Source organism: Callospermophilus lateralis, chromosome 11 (assembly GCF_048772815.1).
Source record: "Callospermophilus lateralis isolate mCalLat2 chromosome 11, mCalLat2.hap1, whole genome shotgun sequence".
Classification (NCBI taxonomy): domain Eukaryota; kingdom Metazoa; phylum Chordata; class Mammalia; order Rodentia; family Sciuridae; genus Callospermophilus; species Callospermophilus lateralis.
The window spans coordinates 5,597,013-5,619,967 of NC_135315.1; the positions used below are offsets into that span (position 1 = coordinate 5,597,013).

At 46.8% G+C, this 22,955-nt stretch overlaps 1 protein-coding gene across 2 annotated transcripts in view; it reads right to left on the reverse strand.

Annotated features, from left to right (window-relative positions):
* Positions 1 to 1,565: 1,565 nt before the first annotated feature.
* The window catches only part of Sap30bp (SAP30 binding protein), a 45,328-nt gene continuing 23,938 nt past the window's right edge, over positions 1,566 to 22,955 (reverse strand). The window contains exons 4-12 of one of the 2 annotated variants that reach the window (XR_013092648.2): positions 22,595 to 22,637; positions 14,674 to 14,762; positions 12,050 to 12,141; positions 11,202 to 11,262; positions 10,671 to 10,722; positions 9,279 to 9,337; positions 7,955 to 8,039; positions 7,429 to 7,762; positions 1,566 to 3,978 (exon numbers count right to left, since the gene is read on the reverse strand). Coding sequence is in view for 1 of the 2 variants with exons in the window: in XM_076869588.2 (XP_076725703.2) it covers positions 7,581 to 7,762; positions 7,955 to 8,039; positions 9,279 to 9,337; positions 10,671 to 10,722; positions 11,202 to 11,262; positions 12,050 to 12,141; positions 14,674 to 14,762; positions 22,595 to 22,637 (663 nt within the window). In the remaining variant the exon portion in view is untranslated. Of the gene's footprint in view, positions 7,763 to 7,954; positions 8,040 to 9,278; positions 9,338 to 10,670; positions 10,723 to 11,201; positions 11,263 to 12,049; positions 12,142 to 14,673; positions 14,763 to 22,594; positions 22,638 to 22,955 lie in introns of both variants that reach the window. The other variant, XM_076869588.2, reaches the window with a different exon arrangement.

Below are 22,955 nucleotides of genomic sequence, written 5' to 3' on the forward strand. Positions count from 1 at the left end.
GCATAGTTGAACTGTATGGGACTGTCAACCTCCCTGAACCTCAGCTATGAACAGATCCATGTGCTGCCAGCTCCCAGTGGGATTGAGGAAATGCTTGTTGCAAATGCATGAGCCATAGTCACCATCCTTGTGCATCACCTGCCTTGCCAGGTTATCTTGAGAACTACACAGGCAAGGTGCTCAGAGAGGGCTGGCTCCTGGAATATGGGAACACTGTGGAAGGAGCCCCAGTGTGGCTGTAGCACTCATGTCTGCATGTACCAGGCCAGCACAGTGCCCTCCCTGTGGATGTGAGCCCCTCTATCAGGCATCCAATCACCCTGGAAAATAGAACAGAGCAGTGGCTCAGAGCAGCCAAACTCAGCCTGGCCAAGGGGCCTGTGTCTACCAGCATCCTCCATTGGAGGCTGGGGTGCATATACATCCCACTGTAGGTGGGGGACTGAGGCATCTTCTTAGAGAAGAGGACCCAGGCCCAGAGATGGCAATGCCCCAGACTCCATGGGGCTCAGTAGCCACTTCGTTTTCCTGCCAAACCCTTCTGAAAATGCCTTTGGGGCTGGAGCCCTACCCTGCAGCAGCTGAGTGTCATGAGATATCCAATCTGGGGCAGTTTTGGTAGGATGGGCCATGAGGTTCTTCAGGCTTCTTGGAGTGCAGGGATTCATTACCTGGAGCTGAACGTGAACTTGTGGTCAGGGAAGGTCCACGGGCCATCTGAGATTGTGTGAAAAATTCATGGTATATTTGATATAGGAATATGAGTTTGTGAGAAGGGGATGCTGAGCTTACATTGGATTCCCAAATAGGTCACAGACCCACAAAATGTTAAGAATCATTCACTATATGATCTGCTAATTTTGTGGTAGTGTGGTACCAGGGGTTGAACCTAAGACTTCACATATGTTTGGCAAGTGCTCTACCACTGAGCTGCATCCCCAGCCTCCTACATGTTAATTTTATAAAAATGAAATAAAACTCCACTGACTCATTCTACAGCCTTAGGGCCAGAGTGGGGGCTTCCCTCTCAAGGCTCTACAAGATAAGCAGGTGAGGCCTCTGGAACACAACAAATACCACAAATCCTTGCTACTGCTACTGCCAACTCCCCTGTGGACTCCATTAGGCCAGAGTTATTGTCATTAGTTCAGTCACTTGTTTATTTTACATGCATTTAATAACTGCCCAGGCCACGTGGTGGGAAGACCATGCTGAATGAAATACACTGCCCTTTCCTTTTGTGGAGCCTACAGTTTGAACCATGGGTCTCCAGGGATGTGCTAGGCTTGCTAATGTACATCACCTATTGGTAGAGGGGATAGTCACTGAGTTTTTTTTCTCCACAGAGGTATGCGCTTGCTCACTAGGCCCTTCTTTCATTTATGAATGTATGTATTTATGTACTGATTTATTTGCTGGGATGGGGATGGAACCTTGAACATGGGCCTTGAACATGCTAGGCAAGTGCTCTACCACTAACCTGCACTCCTAGCCCCTATAGGCCTCCTTGGGAGTTCTGATTCCTTAACTTTTTATTTTGAGTATTTTTCAATCATACAAAAATATTGAAAGGTACAAAAATCAATTTTATTTTTACCACCTGGATTCAAGAATGACATTTGCCACATTTGTTGTATTTATATATTCATTACAGGTTCATATATTTTTTTAAATCTTTATTTTTTAGGTATAGATGGACACAACACAATGCCTTTATTTTTATGTGGTGCTGAGGATCGAACCCAGGTCTTGCCCGTGCTAGGCGAGCGCTCTACCGCTGAGCCAAAATCCCAGGACACAGGTTCATATTTTTAATTTGGATTTAAGTTGTATATATCCTGACATTTCATCTTTCCACACTCTAGAACAGCCTCTAGAACCCTCTAGAACAGCCCAAAACATCACACAAGCTCAAGAACTGTGATATCACCTAATGAAGTTAACCATGACATGTCTATTAAATAATTTGGGGCTTGCTGCACCCGATGGCACGACTGTAATCCCATGGACTCAGGAGGCTGAGGCAGGAAGATTGCAATTTTCTGACTAGCCTCAGTAACTTAGCAAGATCCTGTCTCAAATAAAAAGGAAAAAGGGCTGGGCATGTAGCTCAGTGGTAAAGCACCCCTGGATTCAATCCCCAGTGGTGTGGGGGGTGGGGAATCTATGACAGTCCATATTTAAATTTTCATAGCAGTCCCAAAATGTCAATCATGTTTCCTTCTGAATCTGAGCCCAATTCATATCACCCATTGCATGTGATCATCTCATTTTTACTTTAGTCTTCCCACCCTGATCCCCACACCGACATTTTAAAGAGATGCCCATGGCCTTGCAGAATGCTCTGTCTGGACTGTTTCCTCAAGGTTGTCATTGGACTTGTTCTCTTATCCTTCTGCAAAAGGGAGGCTGGGCCTAAAGGTCCAATTGGATTTGAGTCACATATTTTTGACAAGGTTGGTCATAGGTGGTAGTGTGTTTTGCCAGTGGCACCTGCCTCTCTATTAGGGATGCTGAAGTCAGTCATCAGGGTAAGGGAGTGAAGGCCCTAACTTCTAGTGGGAAAATACCCTTTTTCTCTTTGTGATTAACAGTTATCTAGAAGAGGGTAATAGTGCTTTGTCACCCTGCACATTGCTCAAACATTTCTGAATGTTTTAGCACCCCTTGGTGACTGGCCTGAAGTAAGTATTTCTTTACAGTTACAAAATGACTATTTTCTGTTTTTACTTTCCTATATTTAATAGGTTCTTTTTTTCCTCTTCCTTCCTTCTTTTCTTTCTGATACTGGGGTTTGATTCCAGGGCTTCAAGTGCTTTACTACTGAGCAACATCCTCAATCCTTTTTTTCATATATATATATATATATTACACATACATACATACAGTTGTCAATAGACCTTTATTTATTTGTATGCGGTGCTGAGAATCAAACCCAGGGCCTCACATATGCTAGGCAAGCGTTCTACCACTGAATCATAACCCCAGGCCATCCCCAATCTTTTTTTACATTTTATTTTAAGACAGGATCCTGCTAAGTTGCTGAAGTTCTAACTTGCACTCCTCCTGCTTCAGCCTCCCAAGGAGCTGGAGTTACAAGCCACCATGCCTAGTGCCCAGCACCATGCTATGTGTTTATGTCACATAATGTAAAATTTCCCATCTTAACTTTCTTTTATTGCTTCTGAGGATTGAACCCAGGGGTGCTTAACCACTGAGCCACATCCTCAGTTCTTTTTTATATTTTGAGACAGGGTCTCACTAAGTTGTTTAGGGTGTAAGTTGCTGAGACTGGTGTTGAACTTGTAATCCTCTTGTTTTAGCTTCCAGAGCCATTAGGATTACATGCATCACCTCCACTGGCTTATTTCCTTTTTAATAATAAAACTTATATTACCTTTATTTGAACTTTTTTTTTTTTTTTTTTTTTTTTGTGTCATGCTGGGGATGGAACTAGGACCTGATCATGCTAGGCAAGCACTCTACCACTGAGTTACGTCCCCAGCCCTTTTTGTTTCTTAGACAGGCCCCGTTAGCCTTGAGCTCCTGAACTCAAGTGATCCTGACTAGATGGAACCACAGGTGTGCCACCACACCTGACTTGGGCAGTTCTCGTTAACTTTTGGAGGGTCGCCATACTGTTTTCCATAGCAGTTGTACCATTTCACAATGCCATCCACATTAGATTAGGGGCGATTCTTTTCAGTGTCAATTTCTGAGTAAGGAATTAACATTAAACTCTGATGGTGGCAAATACATTTTTCTTCTTTTTTTTTCAAATATGAATGAATGGATCTCTATTTACCCAGTTTATAGTCCATTGCAGTCATTTTTTCTTAATGTTCACATTAACCACATTTGACCAATGAGAAATATCTTCAAAACAGTTCCGTTGACCTTTTGAAATACTGCTTTCTGGAACAAAGTGCTCCATCCAGCCCCACTTAGATTTTGACTCATCCGTTTCTCCAAGGAGCCCTGTGGGGAATCAAGATCTGGGTGTTACACATGTGTATTGCTACTGGGGTTTCTACATTCCTTTAATAGAAACAGATTAAAAATAATGAGTTCACATTGATATTCCCAATTCAAGTTTAACATTTCTTTCTTTCTTTTTGGTGCTAGGGATTGAACTCACCCAGAGTCAATGCACTACCAGTGAGTTATATACCCAGCCCTGATATCTTTTATTCTTGTATTGCTTTTCTTTATAGCACTGTTCTACATCTTGCCTCTCCTAAGATCACTGCAAATCTGTCCATGGAAATCTTCCTCATTCTTATTTACAGCTCAATAACCTTTTTTTCTTTTTTTTTTTTAAATTACTATAGTTAGGTGAGGTGGGACCCATCTGTAACATCTGCAATCCCATTACCAGGGAAGCAGAAGGAGAATCATAAGTTCAAGGCCAAGCTAGGCAATTTAGTGAGATCCTGTCTCAAGATAAAATTTTAAAAGTGTATGTGTCTGTGTGTAGATGGGGAGGGAGCTGATATGTAGCTCAAGTGGTAGAGCACCCTGAAGTTCAATCCCCAGCACCATAAAACCGAACTTTTTTTTCTTTTCTTTTTTTGGTACTGGGGATTGAACCCAGGGGCACTGGACCACTGAGCCACAACCCCAGCCCTTTTTATATTTTATTTAGAGACAGGGTTTCACTAAGTTTCTGAGGCTGCTTTGAATTTATGATCCTCTTGCCTCAGCCTCCTGAGCTTTGGGATTACAGGCATGCACCACAGTGGTTGGTAAAACCAAACTTTTACCCATACTTTCAAATATATACAAAATGAGAGCCAGGTGTGATGACGTACGTGCCTGTATTCTCAGCTATTTGGAAGGCTGAGGCAGGATTGCTTAGGCCCAGTAGTTTGGGGCCAGCCTGGGCAACATAGTGAGATCCTGTCTCCAAAATCAAAACAAGCACAAAATGAGAGAACAATGAGCCCCCTATTCCTATGGCTGAGCCTCTGGGATTGCCAGCACACAATCTACAGTAGTCCTTTGGAATTAAACCCATACAAGAATCGCTGTGAACATGGGCATGGAGGGTCACTCGAGCCTAGTGACCACAACTTTGGATGACCACTAATTAACCCCTCCTTCCATTCCTCCACTACATCACTGAAGTCCTTATTTCAGGCACATGGGACATTGTTTCTTGTAACTACCTTCTTTGCTTGCAGTAACTAGGACACCAGTGGTCTCAGTTCACTGTTATGTGGGCATAAGTCACAGGCAGAGAAACATTTCTGAGAGCACTGAGAAAGGAGCAGCTGCGGGGAGTGAAGTCAGGAAGGGGTATGAAACCTGAGATCCATTTTGGAGGTGCTCCACGTGCAGAGGCACAGCAGGGAAAGCACAAGGTGAGGGAGCTGCCCAAGCACAGTGGGTGGGGCGTGGAGAGGTGGGAAGCTGGTGGCTTGGCATGCCATGCTCAAGTCTAGACCCTGCTGTGCAGCGTGTAACATGGCAAGAACTGGAGTATAGCAAGGGGCCTCTGCTGGATGACCGGAGCTCGGACGGGAGTGGGGAGACTGAGGCAGCACTAACAGGCCAGAACAGTGTGGTGTGAGGGACAAGAGCCTGAACAGAGGCAGCAATAAAGCGGATGGAAGAGGAGCTTCTGAAGTCACCCACAGGGTGTGAGGGACAGCGCAGATTCCCAGTGCACAGTGGTGAGACCTGCATGGATCATGATGTCATTGCTCAACACAGGAAAGGGGTGGGGGCAGAGTGAATTTTCCCTGTGAGATCAGAAGTCACCTTAGTCCCTAGTAGCAGGGACACCCGGTATCCACAGACACCATACTCAGTGGGAATAAAGGTGGGCAGGCACCCTTTTATACTAACCTGTTATTCTGAGGATTAAGACTTAGCTAACTCACTCGGTTTCTAGGAAGTGGAACAGCACTCTCAGCTTGGGGCTGCCAACTCAGCTGTGTCCACTGCCCAGGCCCCCACTGCACGGTCACTGCTGCTCCAACTGGGCAGCTCAATGGCAGGGCTGGGGAGAGGGACAGACTGGCCTCAGCCTACTTCCCGCTCTATCAAAGAGCCCTTAAAGGGGAGGTGGCCTTGCTGCCAACTCCCCAGACCCTGGCTGATTTCGTCATTTTTAGGGTTTGCTTCTCTCCTAGGTCAATAGTGAAAATAAAATGTATTGGTAAACAGCAGACACTTTCCGAGTACTTTACAGTTTAGAAAGCTTTTCCTTCAATGATTCCTCCAAACCTCTGCATGAAGCTTTATTGCTGTGATTTGACAGAAGAGTGGCATACAGACCACAGGACTTGCTTTAGGCCAGGACGCCAGACCAGTGGGTGCCCACTGTACTTGGCACTCTGTTTCCCTGCTGCACTGCCTTCTACTAGACCTCCTGGTACCCTTGGCTATGGGGGAACCCCCAGAGCCTGGGAGCAAGGGGGCCTTTAAAAGACCCTCTTGGGATGAGCAGGCAGCATCAATTCCCCCAGGGTGGCCAAATCCCAAGGAGAAGAGGGGGCAAGAGTGACTATTTTTATTTTGGCAACATTAGGGATAGTTTGTCATATTCCCCAGATCACATAACAGTACCAGGCATCAATTTCAAGACCACCTTTCTCAGTCTGTGCCGGGCCCATGGAATCCACAGCTTTTCACAGCCCGGCTTCCTTCTTTGACACTCAGCCCTTCCGCTGGACCAGAGCTGCCAGAGAGCTCAAAGGCAAACTGCCCCCTCCACTCCCAGGCTGGTGGTGGTTGGGAAACCTATTTTGGCCCAAGAGAAGCTGGTCAGTCATTGGTGTTGCCCAGGGACTGCTGCTGGGCAGAGATAACAACAGAGGAAGGGCGGGGGTGGCAGCAGCTCTCCCAGGAGCAGTGCTTTCACATAAACAATGAACTGCTGCCGGCCAGAGCAGGAGGTGATTCATCTCCCCAACTGCGGATCTCACTGGCTGCGCTTGCTGGGCACTAAGGGACTAGGCGGCCTTGGCCAGGTGCCCATACCAAACCCCTCTGGTGCACATTGGGGATCTCACCCCAGCCCTTCTGGTATCTAGCCTAATTCTGAAAGCCTGGGCATGTCCAAGAAGTGGCCTGTAGAGTGCTCAATTGCACCAAGACAGCTGAGGTCTGCTCTTGCTTAAGAACCAGAGGCCTCATTCTCCTCCCTGGGGGCCACACCTGACCATGCCAAGAGGCAGACAGTGGGAACAATCAGTGACTTACTGGGGCACCCTTCTGAGCAGTGCCACAGGCTTCCATCACCCCACTATCAATCCTTAGGCAATCAATAATCATGAATAAGAAGATGGAGGGAGCAATTTGAGCTTCACATTTGCCTGAAAACAAACCGTGGGAGAGGCCAGTGTACCCCAGATACTGGGACAGAAAAACACGACACTTTTAATTGGGTGAGACCCCAAAGTGGTGTGTGGACAGACAGACCCTATCTGCTGTATCCTCTGCCTCTGCTACAATGTCCTTCTGGTTGGAATGCCACACAGAGGCTCCTCTCAGATGGCACCTTGGGAGCAGGTCCAAGTCCTGAAATATACAGCAGCCACTAGGCTGCACAGTCAAGCCCTGGCATGGCTCTGTCACTGCTTGGCCTTCTTCACGATGGTGCCCACAGCAGAGATGACTGTGGTCTTGGAGCCGCTGGCGCTGGTGGTGACAGTGACTACCGCTGGCAGGGTGGCAGTGGTGGTGAGAATGGTGGGCTGCGCTATTGTCGTCACTGGGATGGCGGAGTCCCACTTGCTCTTTCTCTTTTGGGCATCTGGAGATAATGCAGAAGAGGAATCAGGATAAAGCCCAACCAACAGCAGAGTACTCCATGCCCTCAAGGCAGGAATGCAAAGGCCTTGGTCCAAGAAGCCCCAGGTGGCCAGTAGGTGCCCTAGACGAGCCCAGGAAACCCTTGCTAGACTGGTGTGGCCAGTCTGGGCAGAGCTGGGCCAAGCCATCTTACCTGCGACGGCTGTGCTGGCAGTGGTTGTGGTGGTAGCTGTGGCATTGGTGGTGGTGCCTTTCTTGGTGCCCGTCACAAACTCAATCTGGAGGGGGGAGAGAGGAGGATAAGGCCAATGCAGAGCTATGTGCCTACTTCCTGTGCCATCCGTCTGCTCCAGGGGGACAGGAATTTGGCAGTACACAAAGAGGCATTGAAAGTCACCTCAGCTATGAGCATCTGGGGAGGGAGAGGTGCCTGGAAACAGCCCGAAGGGACTTTCACCACTCTTCAAAGAGCTTTCCCAGCAGACAGCAGTCCCTCCCGGCATCACAGGATTGCGCATGCCCGGTACCCCTGCCCACCACCCCACCTCACATGCCCAGAACCGGTTGGCCAGGCCCCTCCTCCTCACACCCAGGAGGCGGTGCCCGCCCGCACAGGGGAAGGACAGCTCCGGTCCCCAGGCGCTGCAGACACGTCCCTGCAATAAGCCTGGGGTTTGGAAGGGAGAGGGAAAGAGAGAGAAGGGAGATTCAATCAAGGGTTAAGAATGAGAAACCAGATTATCCCCTCACACCAGCTCCCACCAGCCAGGGCCTTGAGAGGGCCACCAGTGCATCCAGGCCCTGCAGCCCCTCTGCTTGGGGGTGAGGGGAGTATCCTGGGGGTCACAGCTGCCGTGAGGCTGACCAGGTCTAACCAGAGGTGGGAGGAGCCAGTGTCTGATGCCCAGCTTTCTCTCTTGGAGACTCTGGTTATAAAGGCACAGTGTCCAAAGGATGATGCTTTAGTCTCAGAGCTAAATTGAAGCTTATGAAGAACCCATACCACACTACTGGGAAGAAGTGGTACTCAGGGTTCTAAAATGAGGGTTCACCTGGCTGTTAGACATGGGACTTACAAGGAAGCACCCAAGCAGGCTGCTGAGGTCAGTTTTGCAGGGCAAGAAATGCAATGGCTGGAGCAGGCTGGGGTGCCTACACTCTCAGAAGCAAATACTTCCTTCCATCCAGGTCAGGGAGGGCACTGATGACCCAATGACCCACAAGAGACAAGCTACCTGAGCTTTGAAGTTGTGAGTGAGGGAGGGAAGGTGAGGGAAAGCGTAATATCTGAACTACAAGACATCAAGAATGGAACAGTGGGAGGCTTCTAAAAGCCACGTCAGAGGCTGGGCCACAGCCTGCTTGGTGCAGAAGGGCAGGCCTAGGCTCCTCAGAGCCTCAGCAGGTGACAAGCGCGGAAAAGGGTGGGCGTGGGAAATGGGGACTCTCGGCTTATCCATCAGGACCCGCATACCCAATGCTTGCCTTTCTGATCCTGCAGGTCTGTAACCACTTACTTTGGTTCGCTCCTTTTTGGCCTTTTCCAATTTGTCCATTTCAATCTTCTGGGCCTTGGCTAGAAGAGACAAGATGGTGTTACAAGGAACCCTATGAGCAGCTTTGGCCTGTGGAGCCTAATCCCTTCACTGCTCGGAGCACTGTATTCTTTTTGATGATTTTAAGGCCTTTGTGGGCTTAGAATTCTTTTGCATTAGGTGAAATGAAATGCCAGCCCTTAGTCAATTTAGAGCAGGAGCCTCAAAACAAGGGCCTGGAGGCTGCATATCCTGTTGGGAAGGGTTAGTTACTCCTGAGCTCCAGGGACTGTTGGGTTTGGGAATGTGGGGACTATCTTCCTACTGACAAAGAAAAGCTGCAATTATGGAATTTTATACAAAATGTTGGCAACTAATTCAAATTAAGAAAAGAAAAAATTTGTGTGGGGAAAACAAAATATATGTATACGCCAGGAACTGGACCATGGGCTGTTGGCTTAAGACCTGTAGCTTGAAGGCTACCCTTTGAAATCCCCCTGGCCTTAGAATACAATTCCCCAGCCTGCCTGGAGCATTCTGCCCACATCTGCCTGGCTCCTACACCTCTCCAAACCTTAGCTACAACATGGCTTCCTTGGCAGGGTCTTCCTAACCCTTTAGCCAGGTGAGGTGACCCTGATTACCAAACCCTCCCCAAACCCCATTGGGTCCCCCTGCCCCCCCCCCACCCCGGTACTGGAGATTGAATCCAGGGGCACTCTACCACTGAGCTACACTCCCAGTCCTAATTTTTTGAGATAGGGTATTGTTGAGTTGCCCATGCTGGCCCTGAAGTTGTGACACTCTGTCTTGAGCCTGATGAGTTGCTGGGACTACAGGTGTGTGCCACTACACCCAACACTCTCTCCTCATCTTAATACCCATCAGTGTTGGAATTACTGGTTTCACTATCTTCCTTGCTATATTTAAGTCTTTGTGTGTGTGTGCGCATGCGTGCATGTGCGTGCATGCATGTGGGGTACTGGAAACCAAAGACCTCACATATGCTAGGAAATTGCTCTACTTCTGAACTATGTCTCCAGCACTTAAAAAAAAAAAAAATTTAAAAGTTTTGAGAGGGTCGTGCTAAGTTGCCCAGACCTGTCTTGAACTTTTTTTGGTCCTTCTGCCTCAGTCTCAAGTAGCTGGAATTAACAGTTATATGCCCCCATGCCTGACTTATATTTAAGTCTTGTAAGTTACAGATGGGGTCTGTCTTATTCAAGACTGAATCAACAGCCCCTTGGATGTGGCCTGACATAGAGGAGACCCTGAAATATGTGTGGCCTGGATCCTGGATGGTTGAGACTGGATGGCTGAATGGCTGAACAGATGGTGGATGGATGAGTGGTGGGTAGATGGAAAGCAGGTTACCTAATGCCTCATAGTAGGAATCCTCAGACCAGCCATGGGGGTCAAACATATCCTGAAAAAGAAAAGATCAAGCTGCAATCAGCAGAGACCACTAGGTAACAATGATTTGAAGAGTCTTTCCATGGACCTTTTTGGCCTGGAGCCCCCTGTCCTCTTGACAGCACAGGAGCTGGCATGATTCCCAGCCATGGGTAGCCAGAAAAAGCTCAGAAAAGAACACGAGAGTGGCAAAGTTCTTGGCTCAGTAACACCACCACCACCAGCTGGCCGATAGGAACAACAAGCATATACTGATAGGAACAACAAGCATATACTTGGGTTCTAAGTGGTTAGAGACTAGGTCTGTTGCTGGCATTTCTTTGTTAAACTATTTCAGAATAGAAACTCAAAAACAACAGAGATGGGGCCTGTCCTCTTCAACCCATAGTGCTGCTACATGGACCTTTCTGTGGCTCTAGGTCAAATACAGTGGAGCAAACACAGAGTCCTGGGAACCCTCTTTACCCTAGAGCTGCAGAGTGCAGGACGCACCTTTGGGTAGTTGGTGCCCAGCTCATCAATGGCACAGAACTGGATCAGTTTCTCATAGATGCTGAAAAGAAAACAGCCTCATCAGTGAGCAGGCACTGGTCCAAGTCTACAGGGCAATGAAACCACTAGTCCCTGGGGCTAAGATAAGAGCAGAAACTCTTAAGGCCAGTTATATTGTTCTAAGCAAGCTTCCTAATGGGGGGCCTGACCTCCTGGCTCTGGCTTTCTACCTTCTCTGGGAGATGGAAATGTAGCTGGGGCAAGCACCAGGAGTGAGATGTCAGCTATGCTGTGTCTAATCCAGATGTCTCTAACCTTCAGTCTGTATGGCTGGGTTGAGTCCACCACACTCAGGCCCATGCAGGGGCCAGAACAGGTCCCACTGTCACACACCACCTTCTTCCTGGGTTTGTCACTAGCCAGAACACTAGGTGGACTAAGACCTAGATACACCTGTCCCTAAAACCTCTCATCTGCATGCAAAACCAACTTTTTAGAGTTGGAAGAAGAGTAACTCCCTTACTGAACAGATGAGGAAGCCTTGAGAAGTGTAGGAGCAGAGGAGTGACAAGAAACCAGCCAGGTCTCCCTGCATCAGCCCAGGACTCTTGGCTGCTATTCTGTAGGCTGGTTTCTATGCTTAGTTTGGATCTAACTGGTAAAGCTCCACCTGGTTTAGACAGCTGGCTATGTGTCACAGGCACTTAGAATAAGGAGAATCTGGGAGATAGCCCTTTTTACTCAAGAGGGATCAAGGCTGCCTCTCCTCAGCCTTTCCTAGGCGCATTCCTGGTTCCCCCATCCAACACCAGTGACTCAACTTACCTGCAAGCTCATGGGAAACTCACCTAGGGTTCCGAAATTCTTTCTTCCTTTGGATGATGTAATTCATATCCATTCCCTCCTTTATCTTTCGCTCATAAAGCTTCTGGATCTTGTCCTATGAACAGGAACAGAAGGACATATGACAGAAGACCACCCACCCACAATCCAGTCTGTGGCATAAACAAGAGCCCCAGGAAGCCCAACTCCAGCCATATTCTCCTTTTCCACCCAGCCTTTAAAGAGCAGAGCTGCCCACAGGCAAGATAAACCAAGATGGGTCTGTTTTCATTGCTGATTTCTCCCAACCTTCTCTGGATGGCCAGTACAGTGAGGAGTAAAGATCAAGGTGGAGAAGGAACAGAGAAGAAAAGAAACAAACTCCTGACTGGTTATCAGCTCTCAAATCACTATAAGAAGAGTTTAAGGTGTTAGCTGTTTTTACATGATTTATGTTTGGTATTAGGGGCTGAATCCGGGGACACTATCACTGAGCCATATCTCAGCCCTTTTTAACTTTTATCTTGAGACAAGATCTCACTAAGTAACCAAGGCTGGGAACTTGCAATCCTCCTGCCTTACTTCCAAAGTTGCTGTGATTATAGAAGTGTACCACCATGCCTGGTTGGTTTAAAATTCCAACAGAAAGTTAAGTCCTCACCAAAACTGTGAATTGCAACCAATAGACCTGTGACCTTTTTAAGGCAGGAGTAGAATGTCTTGGAGTGGTCTCACAAACTTCCTAGAATTTTCTTTCTTTTTCAATGCTGGGGATTGTGCATGCTAGGCAAGCATATTCCCACTGAACTAAACCCTCAGCCTTAGCAAGTCTTATGTGAGGCACTCACAAGTGGCTGGGTCATGCCAGTTTGTCAAGGGTCACAACCAAGGGTTAAGAACTCATGTCATTTTGACCAAAATGCTCACACAGATCCCTGACCTACTCTCAATGGGACACAGGAGAACTACCTGGCTGGGATCCAGGCTAACCTACTGGGCCAGTAATATGCTATATTCAGGATGGGGGTCCTGCCTGGCCCCTGTGGCATATGGTATCAGTGCTGCCCAGTGACAATGAAGAGTTCTTTGAAAGTGTGTTCTTATCCAGGAAGGTGGGTAAGATCTAATTCAAGATCAAACTGCAGCATCCCCTCACTTGGCAGTTAAATACACAGATTCTCCAGAAGGAAAACATTTGGGCACCCCTTCCCTGCAAGAGGAGGTGGGGGCAGGGCTGGAGGTCCCAAGTGATACTCCTTAGGATGGACATGTCAGGAGAGGTGGCCTACTCGCCTGGTCAGAAGGCAAATTTTTCTGCCGAGATGGACCTGAAGAAGCACTGAAAGATTTATAATCCATTTAACTACCAGGGAAGAGAGAAGCCGAGAGTGACAAGCTGCTTTCCTTAATGGGTTCTCATCAAGGGCAGTGGAAGGAGGCCTTACAGAGAAGGCTGGGCAGCTTTCAGTGAACTTATCATATAGCTGACTTGGTTGGGTTTCCAGGCCCATCAATCAAATGGGTTCTGCTACCTCAGGTGAACTAAACCATTTGCTCAAATGCCATGGTTTCTACCCAAGGGAGGATTGAATGAGGAGGAACATTTTGAATTTGAGGGCTGAATGGCTATCTGGCTCTGTCTGGCAGGTCTTTGGAATTGTTCTTACAGGCTAGAGCCCATTTTCTGCCATGGAGGATGACTTGATCCTGAGGGTGCTGGGAAACAGACAACTCAGCAAAGGGAGGAGACTTCCATGAAAGGAAGACAAGCTGCACTGTACCCTAGCCTTGACTCTAGCCCTCCCCTGGTCTGCTGCATTCTTCAACCCCACTTCCATTAGTCATCCATCCGTCTGGGTGGTGCCAGGGGCTTGCTGAGTAGCCAGAGGCACTGAGCAGAAGCTGCAGGATCAAAGGCAAAGCAGGTGAACCAGGGCCACAATTGCACAGCCTTGGGCATTGGGCCTATTATTAGTTACAAGGTCCTACTCACAGCAGAGGGACAAAGAGAAGCCACAGTATAGTCTGAAATCCAGAAGTCTTGCCAGCCAAAGAGCAACTGCAGGAACAGTTCCTACCACTAGGGATTTCAAAGCCAAAGGTAGGCAATAAATGGCTGAAATCTGAATTTAGGAATGAGGACAGGAATGTTATGCCATATAAATGCTGTACTTTTGGCTGAAGGTGTAGCTCAGTGGTAGAGTGCTAGATGTGCCAGTGGTTGATGTGTGAGGCTTCCATTTCTAGTACCGCAGGAAAATAAAAAGTATAAATGCTGTTTTCATATTAATTTACTTTACAGTCTGATATGTCCTTACTTTGTCAACACAGATTTTTACCACTGGGTCAACTGTGTGCAGGGAAATGTGCATGTTTTTTCCTGTGGGGACATAGGCCTTGCTGAAGGTAGTCTAGTTTGATATCAGGTGCCATGAACTATGGGTGCCAATTCCTGAGATCTGGCTAGCTAGAGATAACCAGGATTGTAGCTCCTGATCATGTGGCAGCCTATTTATTCATTTATTTATTTTTTGTGGTGCTGGAAATTGAACCCAGGACCTTGGTCCCTTTTCCCTACTATGGCCCCACCAAGTAACTAACCCATACCACTTCATCCATATTGGCCTCAGCAGCCAGGCCCTGTGCTTACTTGTAAATGATTAGAACACCTGCCAGGGGGTTCTGGTGGGATCTTGATTTCATCAGGCGACATGTTCCGGACCCTTTCGGAAAAGGAGGCTGTTGAGAAATTAGAGGGAAAGATTCTATAAGTGAGGGTATCAGGACAGGGGACAGAGATAACATTTTATATGCTGCGTTTTTATGTTTTCAGGAAGGGATAAATGCTGAGAAAATGGTAAAACAGTTGGGTAGGGTAGCATATGCCTATAATCCCAGTGACTCCAGAGGCTGAGGTAGGAAGAATGCAAATTTGAGGCCAGCTTCAGTAACTCAGTGAGACCCTGTCTCAAAATAAAATATAGCTTAGTGGTAGAGCTCTCCTGGGTTCACACCTAATACTGGGGAGGTGTGGAGAAAAAAAAGAAACAAACAATAAAATAGGGTATTCTGCTGTCACCTGAGCTGATCAGGAGCCAGACACATGTTAACCTGGGAGAAGAGAAATTTAGGTAGAAGGTCTAGATGAAAAACATGTATTACCAAGTCCTAGTGGTTAACTTTTTCTCTTTTTTGTGGAGTAGTACTGGGGATTAAATCTAGGGCTTCAAGCTTGCTAAGCAAGTGTTCCTATCACTGAACTACATCCCCAGCCACCCCATCCTCCTTTTTTTGAGACAGGGTCTCACTAAACTGCTCAGGCTGGCCTTGAACTTGTTGTGATCCTCCTACCTCAGCCTCCTAAAACAGATTACAGGTGTACACTACAGAGCCTGGTTCCCACTGGTTAACTTTTTTTTTTTTTTAATATTTTAGTTATGGATGGACACAAAACCTTTATATATATATTTTTTCCCCCATGTGGTGCTGAGGATCAAACCCAGTGCCTCACATGTGTGAGGCAAGTGCTCTACCACTGAGTCACAACCCCAGCCCCCACTGGTTAACTTTTTTTTTTTAATATTTATTTTTTAGTTCTCAGCTAACACAACATCTTTGTTTGTATGTGGTGCTGAGGATCAAACCCGGGCCGCACGCACGCCAGGCGAGTGCGCTACCGCTCGAGCCACATCCCCAGCCCTGGTTAACTTTTTTAAAAATATTTTTTCCCTTAATTGTCACTAGATCTTTATTTTATTTATACGTGGTACTGAGAATCGAACCCAGAGCCTCACACATGCAAGGCAAGTGCATTACCACTGAGCCACAGTCCCAGCCCCTGGTTAAATTTTAAGAAAAGAATATGCCCAGTGCTGTGCTGGGAAATGTTTTAACAACCAGCTGGGGGAGAGGGATCCTTAGCATTTGCTGATTCCCATGGTGTAAATTTCCTTTCTGTGGCCAATTTCAGGCTACCAATGTGAAGTTAGTGAACACATGGTTGGGAGGAACATGCAAGTCAACTCACTGTGCATTGGCTCCAGCCTCCCACTGCGTGGTCTCTAAAACACCTCTACTAGAACTCTAGAAATCAGAGTTGCTCAGTTTCAGCCTTCTTGTCTTGGGCTGACCTGCCTAGGGAGAAACTGTATTCAGGGTTCCTGAGATTTTGGGTTCTAAGAGTCTAAAACTGCTTATGCATAAGGACACTTTAAAAAAATTACCTGTTGATGATTGGCTTATGGTCTTTTTCTTGGCCCAACTAATTTTTGGGAACAAAAGGCCTGATTCTGACATTAAGAACCACAACCGCCAAGGGACGACTCCCTCAGAGATTTGCTGCTGCCCACCCAAGCCTCCCACTCAAGCCTCGCCCTCTCTTCTCACTCCCTTCCCTGTAGCCTCTGGCCACTCTGGTGACCACAGTCCTGCTCTGGATCACTCAAACAATGCACTGTTTGTTGTAAAATTCTGCCTGTGCTCTTTAAAACATTCCTTCATGAAAAGGACCATACAATGAGCAAACAGCAGGCAGAACAGGGCGGGCAGGAGGAAGGGAAAGAATGAACAAGCTACCACCAATAATATCCAACAAATACTTTCTGAGGACCAACTGTGTGTGCCAGGTCCTCCAGCTAACTCATTTCATTTCTTCCTTTTGTGGTACTGGAGATTGAACCCAGGACTACTTTCACTCGTAACACCGTCCCCAGTCCTTTTTTAATTTTTGAGATAGTGTCTCTCTAAGTTGCTGAGGCTGACCTAGAACATGCAATCCTCCTGTCTCAGCCTCCTGAAAAGCTAGAATTACAGGGGTGCAAAACTAACCTATTTCTTAGACCACTTAGCTGCTCTAAGAAATGGGTTAGCTTTGCACCCCTGTAATTCTAGGGGGAACAAGTGGTCTCCTGGACTGTGGAGACTGGCCTAGAACAGCCTTCTGGGTCTCCTCTCCCAAGGCTAGGATATTATTTTTGTATTGGGAGTGAATCCAGAGGCACTTAACCACTGAACCACATCCCCAGCACTATTTTGTATTTTTTATTTAGAGACAGGGTCTCAATGAGTTACTTAAGGCCTTGCTAAGTTGCTAAGGCTGGTTTTGAACTTGCAATCCTCCTGCCTCAGCCTCCAGAGCTGCTGGGATTACAGGCATGCAACACTATGTCTGGTTATTAATATTATTTTTTAAAAAGACAAGCTCTCACTATGTTGTGGAGGCCTTGTTGTAGAAGGCCTATGTTGTAGAAGCCTTGAGCTTCTGGATTCAAGTGACCTCAGCTTCCTAAGTAGCTGGGACTACGAGCCTGCCACCTGTACTACTTAGACTAGAAACAAACCCTCCAGACTTGTCAGTCTAGCTGTTGGGATTCCAGCCTGCTCACCCTACAAACACCTTAAGGCTGGGGGTCAAGCCCAGAGCATTCCTGCTTTTTTTTTTTTTTTCCTTTTTTTTTTTTTAAGGTACCGATCTAGAGATTGACCCCAGGGTCTCACATGTAATAGGCAGGTGCTCTACCACTGAGCCACATCCCTAGCTTTTTCTGAATTTGGTACCAGGGATTGAACCCAGGGGCACTTTACCACTGAATAACATACTCAGCCCTTTTTATATATTTTATTTAGAGAGAGAGTCTCACTGAATTATTTAGGGCCTAAGTTGCCAAGGCTGGCTCTGAACTTGCAATCCTCCTGACTCAGTCTCTTGAACCACTGGGATTATAGAAGTACCACTGCACCCGGCTTGAATTTTATTTTAATACAGGGTTTCATTAAGTTGTTCAGGCTGGCCTTGAAATGAAATCTTCTTACTTCAACCTCCTAAGTAGCAAGATTATAGGTTCGAACCACCATGCCTGGCCAGGGAACTCTTATAACACGACTACACATGCTGATTTTTACTGCTATCAATGGATTTTTGCTGGACACACTCCAAGGGCAGAGTACTGGCCTATTATTTTGAGGGGGGGCAAGAGGACAGAGATTGGGTGACTCATAGATCAAAGGTCTTGCTGTGGCCTGAGTTTCCACAAGGGGACTATGTGATTCTCTCGGTCCAGCACCTTCCTTCTGCCTCCTGATTCCTCAAGCAAGGGTAACACTCTGCTCTGGCTGGGATTCAAGCCTCACCCAGACTTCCTCTTTCTTCTCAGCCCTGGGATGAGCAGAAGTTCTAGACATGAGCTCAAAAAGGCTGCAGAGGCCAGTTGAGAGTGGAAGTAGCTGGGAAGAGCTGGTCCTCAGATTTCATGAACATCGTCAACAAAAGCAAGGAGGCCTTGGCAGGCACTGGGCACAGAAACAAGGAAAGTTAAGTTCTTCCCAAGACTAGAGCCACAATGTGACAATGTGTGCATGTGACAGGGAGACAAAGAATGCCCTTTGGCATTTGCCAGGAAAGTCTTTTAGAAAAACAGGGTGTGACACTGTTGCCATAGCAACCCCACCAACCTCCAGGGTGCAAATGGTAGATAGCATGACAAAAGGGAAACCCCTCTGAGCTCTGGGCTAGAAACAAGAATTACTAGGAAGTAACTGACAATAAAGGGACAAACTTGGGAAAACAAAAGTTATCCCACGGATTTTAGAAGCAATTTTTCAGTGATTCTCTTTCCTAAGTTCCAGAATGAATCCAATAAAAATGACATCAACTCTGTGTATCTTGCTACAAGCAGCCAGAACTCTGAACCATCTTCCCAGGAAATACATTTAGCAGTGTGTCCTCCGACATTCAGGACATACAACCACATGTGTGGCTGCTGCCTGGGTCTTCTAGGGACAGTCTGGGAGGGCAGCTGCAACTTAGAATTTAAGGAGCCTGCATCAGCACAGATCACCCCTGGGGCCTGCCCATGTCAGAAAACATCCCCAATATCCACAGCTGCCAGGTAGGCCTATGCAGTGGCAGGGAGCAAGCAGAGTAGCAAGACTGGGAGACCTGAGGATGTCTGCAGGGTGTTGTGGGGGGCTACAAGCAGGAGGTGTGGGGGGATATTTCCAGTTCATGATTGGCTTGGAGAACTCACTGGGGGTGTCACTCCAGTACCTCTGTTTCTGGCACCTATAGAGCAATGGTGGGGCCCCTGGTGGGTATGGACAGCTCTGTCAGGAGTTACAGTACTAGAGATACCTCACCTATGAATTGGACTCTCGGCTTTCTTGATTGATTTTTTAAAGGTAGGGCTGTCTACATGTTTGAAAATGTTTCCCACATCCAGTGAGCAACGTTGAGTCCTGATATCTAGAGGAGTTAAGTTCAGGTACAGGAGCCAAGTTCAGACAGAGGAGCTGACAAGCATGGCATCATGAATGGAATCTACTCTCCACTAAACTAAAAGTTGTCCAAGCTTGCATGCTCAGTGAAGAGCTGACCTAGCTATTCCTTAATGAGAAGTGGTGAGACAGTTCAAAACTATGCGGCATTTGTGTCCTCGGTGGGTGAATGAATACACAAACAACTGTAGTATACCTTACAAGCATGTTCCTTAGCAATAAAAAGAAGTAAATGATGGATATGCTCAATGACATGGATGAATCTCAGAAGCATCAAGACAAGTAAAGGAAGCCAGTCAGGAAAACTATGATCTATTTGTATTAGCAGTTCTCAACTGGGGGTGATTCTGCACCTTTGGAGATAACATTTTGCCACCACATTTGGGGAAGAAGGAGAGAATGCTCCTGGCATTTAGTGGGTAGAAACTAAAGCCATACTAAATATCCTAAATGCACAGGATGCCCCCATGACAGGGAGTGATCCAGCCCAAAACATCAATAAATTCTGATTTCTAGGGGGCTGGGGATGTGGCTCAAGCGGTAGCACGCTCACCTGGCATGCATGCGGCCCGGGTTCGATCGTCAGCACCACATACAAACAAAAATGTTGTGTCCGCCGAAAATTAAAAAATAAATATTAAAAAATCTCTCTCTTAAAAAAAGAAAAAAAAGAAATTCTAAAATAGGCAGAACTTCCAAAGAGAGTGGATCACTTCTTGCCTGAAGCCAGGGGAAGAAATGGTCTGCAAATAGTGGTGGCGCATAAGGGAACATTTTGGAGGGATGGAAACATCCTGTCTTGTGAAGGTGGAGGGGAATAATACAACTATACACAGCTGTCAAAATTCATCAAATGGCACACTTAAAACCAGCGAATTTTACTTTGAAAATTATAAAATAAACCTCAACAAAGCTCCTGTATTTTTTTGGGAGGGGGTTACTGGCGATGGAATCCAGGAGTGATTTACCACTCAAGTTATTATGTTCTAGGCCTTTAAATTTTTTATTTAAGACAGGGTCTCACCAATTTACTAGGGGTCTCGTTAAGTTGCCCAGGCTGGCCTTGAAGTTGTCCAAGCTTGCATCAGATTGTGACTCTCCTGCTCAGCCTCCCAAGTAGCTTCAAATACTGTCTTTTCCACCTTGCCCAGTTCAACCAAACTATTTTTATTTTTTCATTATTTATTTATTTGGTATTGGAGATTGAACCAGAGGTGCTTTACTATTGAGCTACATTCCCAGTTCATTACTTTTTTGGTAACAGGGATTGAACCCAATCCTTTTTATTTTTTATTTTGAGATTGGGTCTCACTAAATTGCGTGGAGCCTTGCTAAGTTGCTAAGGCTGGCTTTGAACTTGTGATCTTCCTTCCTCCTAAGCTGACCAGATCTTTGAGACAGTGTCTTGTTAAGTTTCTGAGGCTGGCCTCAAATTTGCAATCTTCCTGCCTCAGCCTGCCAAATTGCTGGGATTAAAAGATGTGAATCTCAGAATCCAGCTCAACAAAGCTATTTTTAAACTGTGGCATGGAGTTGGGTATAGGCAGTACACACCTGTAATTCCAGATCACAAGTTCAAGGCCAGCTTCAGCAACTTAAGCCTTAAGCAACTTAGGGGACCCTGTCTCATAAAAAAAGGTCAAAAAAGTTGGGGGTGGATCTAGGATGTAGCTCAGTGGTAAAGTGCCCCTGGGTTAAATTTCCAGTACCAAAACAAATAAACAAACATAGCAGAGAGAAACAGTGCTCAGTTGGCTGTGAAAGAAGTTGGGAGCTAAGCTCCCATACACACTGTATCATGTGCCAGACACTGCTAGTGAGTGGAGGGCACTGCCATGATGGCTCACAGACAGGCTCTGACCTCCAGCCTTGAAGCTTCTTAATAATAAACAGAAAGATCAGGTGGGGTTCTGAAGGAAGAGGCTGAGGCTCTTGCCACACCTGGCCCTACAGATTACTCACTAGGGACAGGCCCTTGGCTCCCTAGCTGACATACTCTGCCTCTTCTGGTCTAGAAGGAAACTACTGCTCCTGATGTTGCAAGTCTCTCAATTTTGAGCAAACTCTAGCTAGGGCTTAGGAAAACCCGGAGTCATTATAGGATTTGGAAGATTCAAATTCCACCCATTAGAGAGCCCAGGGATCAAAACAGAATCCTGCTGAGAACTGGGGTGGCACTGAACAGCATTATGGTTTAGATTAGGTGTCCTCCAAAAGCTTATGTGTGAAACAATGGAAGAAAGTTTAAATGAGAAATGATTGGGTTTTACAAGGCATAACCTTATCAGTGAATTAATTCCTGATGGGGATTAACTGAGTGGTAACTGAAGGCAGGTCGAGTGCAGCTGAAGGAGGTGGGGGCATGCCTTTGGGATATGTTTTTGTATCAGACAAGTACAGTCTCTCTGCTTCCTGCTCATCAAGTGAGCCACTTCCCTCTGCCATTATCTTCTGTCATGATGTTCGGCCTCACCTCAAGCCCCAAGGAATGGAGCCAGCTGTCTATGGACTCAGACCCCTGAAACTGAGAGTTGCCAAATAAACTCTTCCTCCTCCCCACCCCCCCAGCAAAAGGATCGTACTTAGAGAAAAAACAAGTGGAAGGGAGGCTGGAGGAGCACTTTCTGGCCAAGTCTCTGTGATCTGAAAACTTGGGACTAGAAGGAGTGAGCCTTCAATGCCAACATGGGTGTACAAGGGCAGGTTCTATAGGTGTCCTTGGGAAGAAGAAAAAAATATGCTTTGTAAACATCACTGGGACAGGCAGGTAACAGCTGCCATAGAGAGGGAGGGTTGACACTGCTGAGAGGCCTGGATTCACTGGAAAATTCCCTTGGGTAAGGCTTTTGGATCCAATAATGTCCATGGCCAAATTAAAGGAGCTAAGAAACTTTCTAATGGGATTAGAGGCTGGGATTGGCAAAGGAGGCGGACGGTACGTAATTTTCCAGAAACGGCTCTGTCTCTCACCAAGGGCCCCAAACTCATGGGTTTCAGGGCATGTTCTTGCCTGGGGACAAAGCAAAATTCCAGCAAAGGCCATATGCTGACTCTGTGAGCAACATGAACACCAGTGGAGGGGGAGGAGGAGAACAAAGGCAAAGAAAGGACCCAGGGCACAAGAGGAAGAAACAAAGCTCCCAGCTGATGGGGACCTGGAACCCCCTCCTGATATATTAGCAACTTAGGATGCTCATAGCTGAGAAAAGCCCAAAGGAGCAGAGGCTGGCATAGCCAGAAGCTGGTTTGCTCACAGGGCAAGGATTACAAGTATGCCCCCAGCTCTCCTGCATACTTACCAACTAGTTCTTGGGGATCTCGCTTTTCTACTTCTGTGTTATCCTGCAGAAGAGAAATAACACACAGAGGTAAGATCAGGCCCCTGAGCCAGTCCCTCTCTTCAGGAGATGCCTGATTTTTTTAGGGAAGGAGAAGAGGGAAAATTACAGCAGTGGCACTAAATGAAGGGGAGCAGTGCTTTGGGGGCTTCTGGGATCCCAGAGCCTCCTACCCCTTCTTCCTTATATCAGCTGGGATACTCGAGAGTGCCGTGTTAGTCTTCTTCCATAGCCTCCAGCAAGGAGCAGTTCCAACTGATGCTGAGGACAGCCAACACAGCAGCATTCCTGCCTGGGCCACCTGTATGATCTGAAACATGCC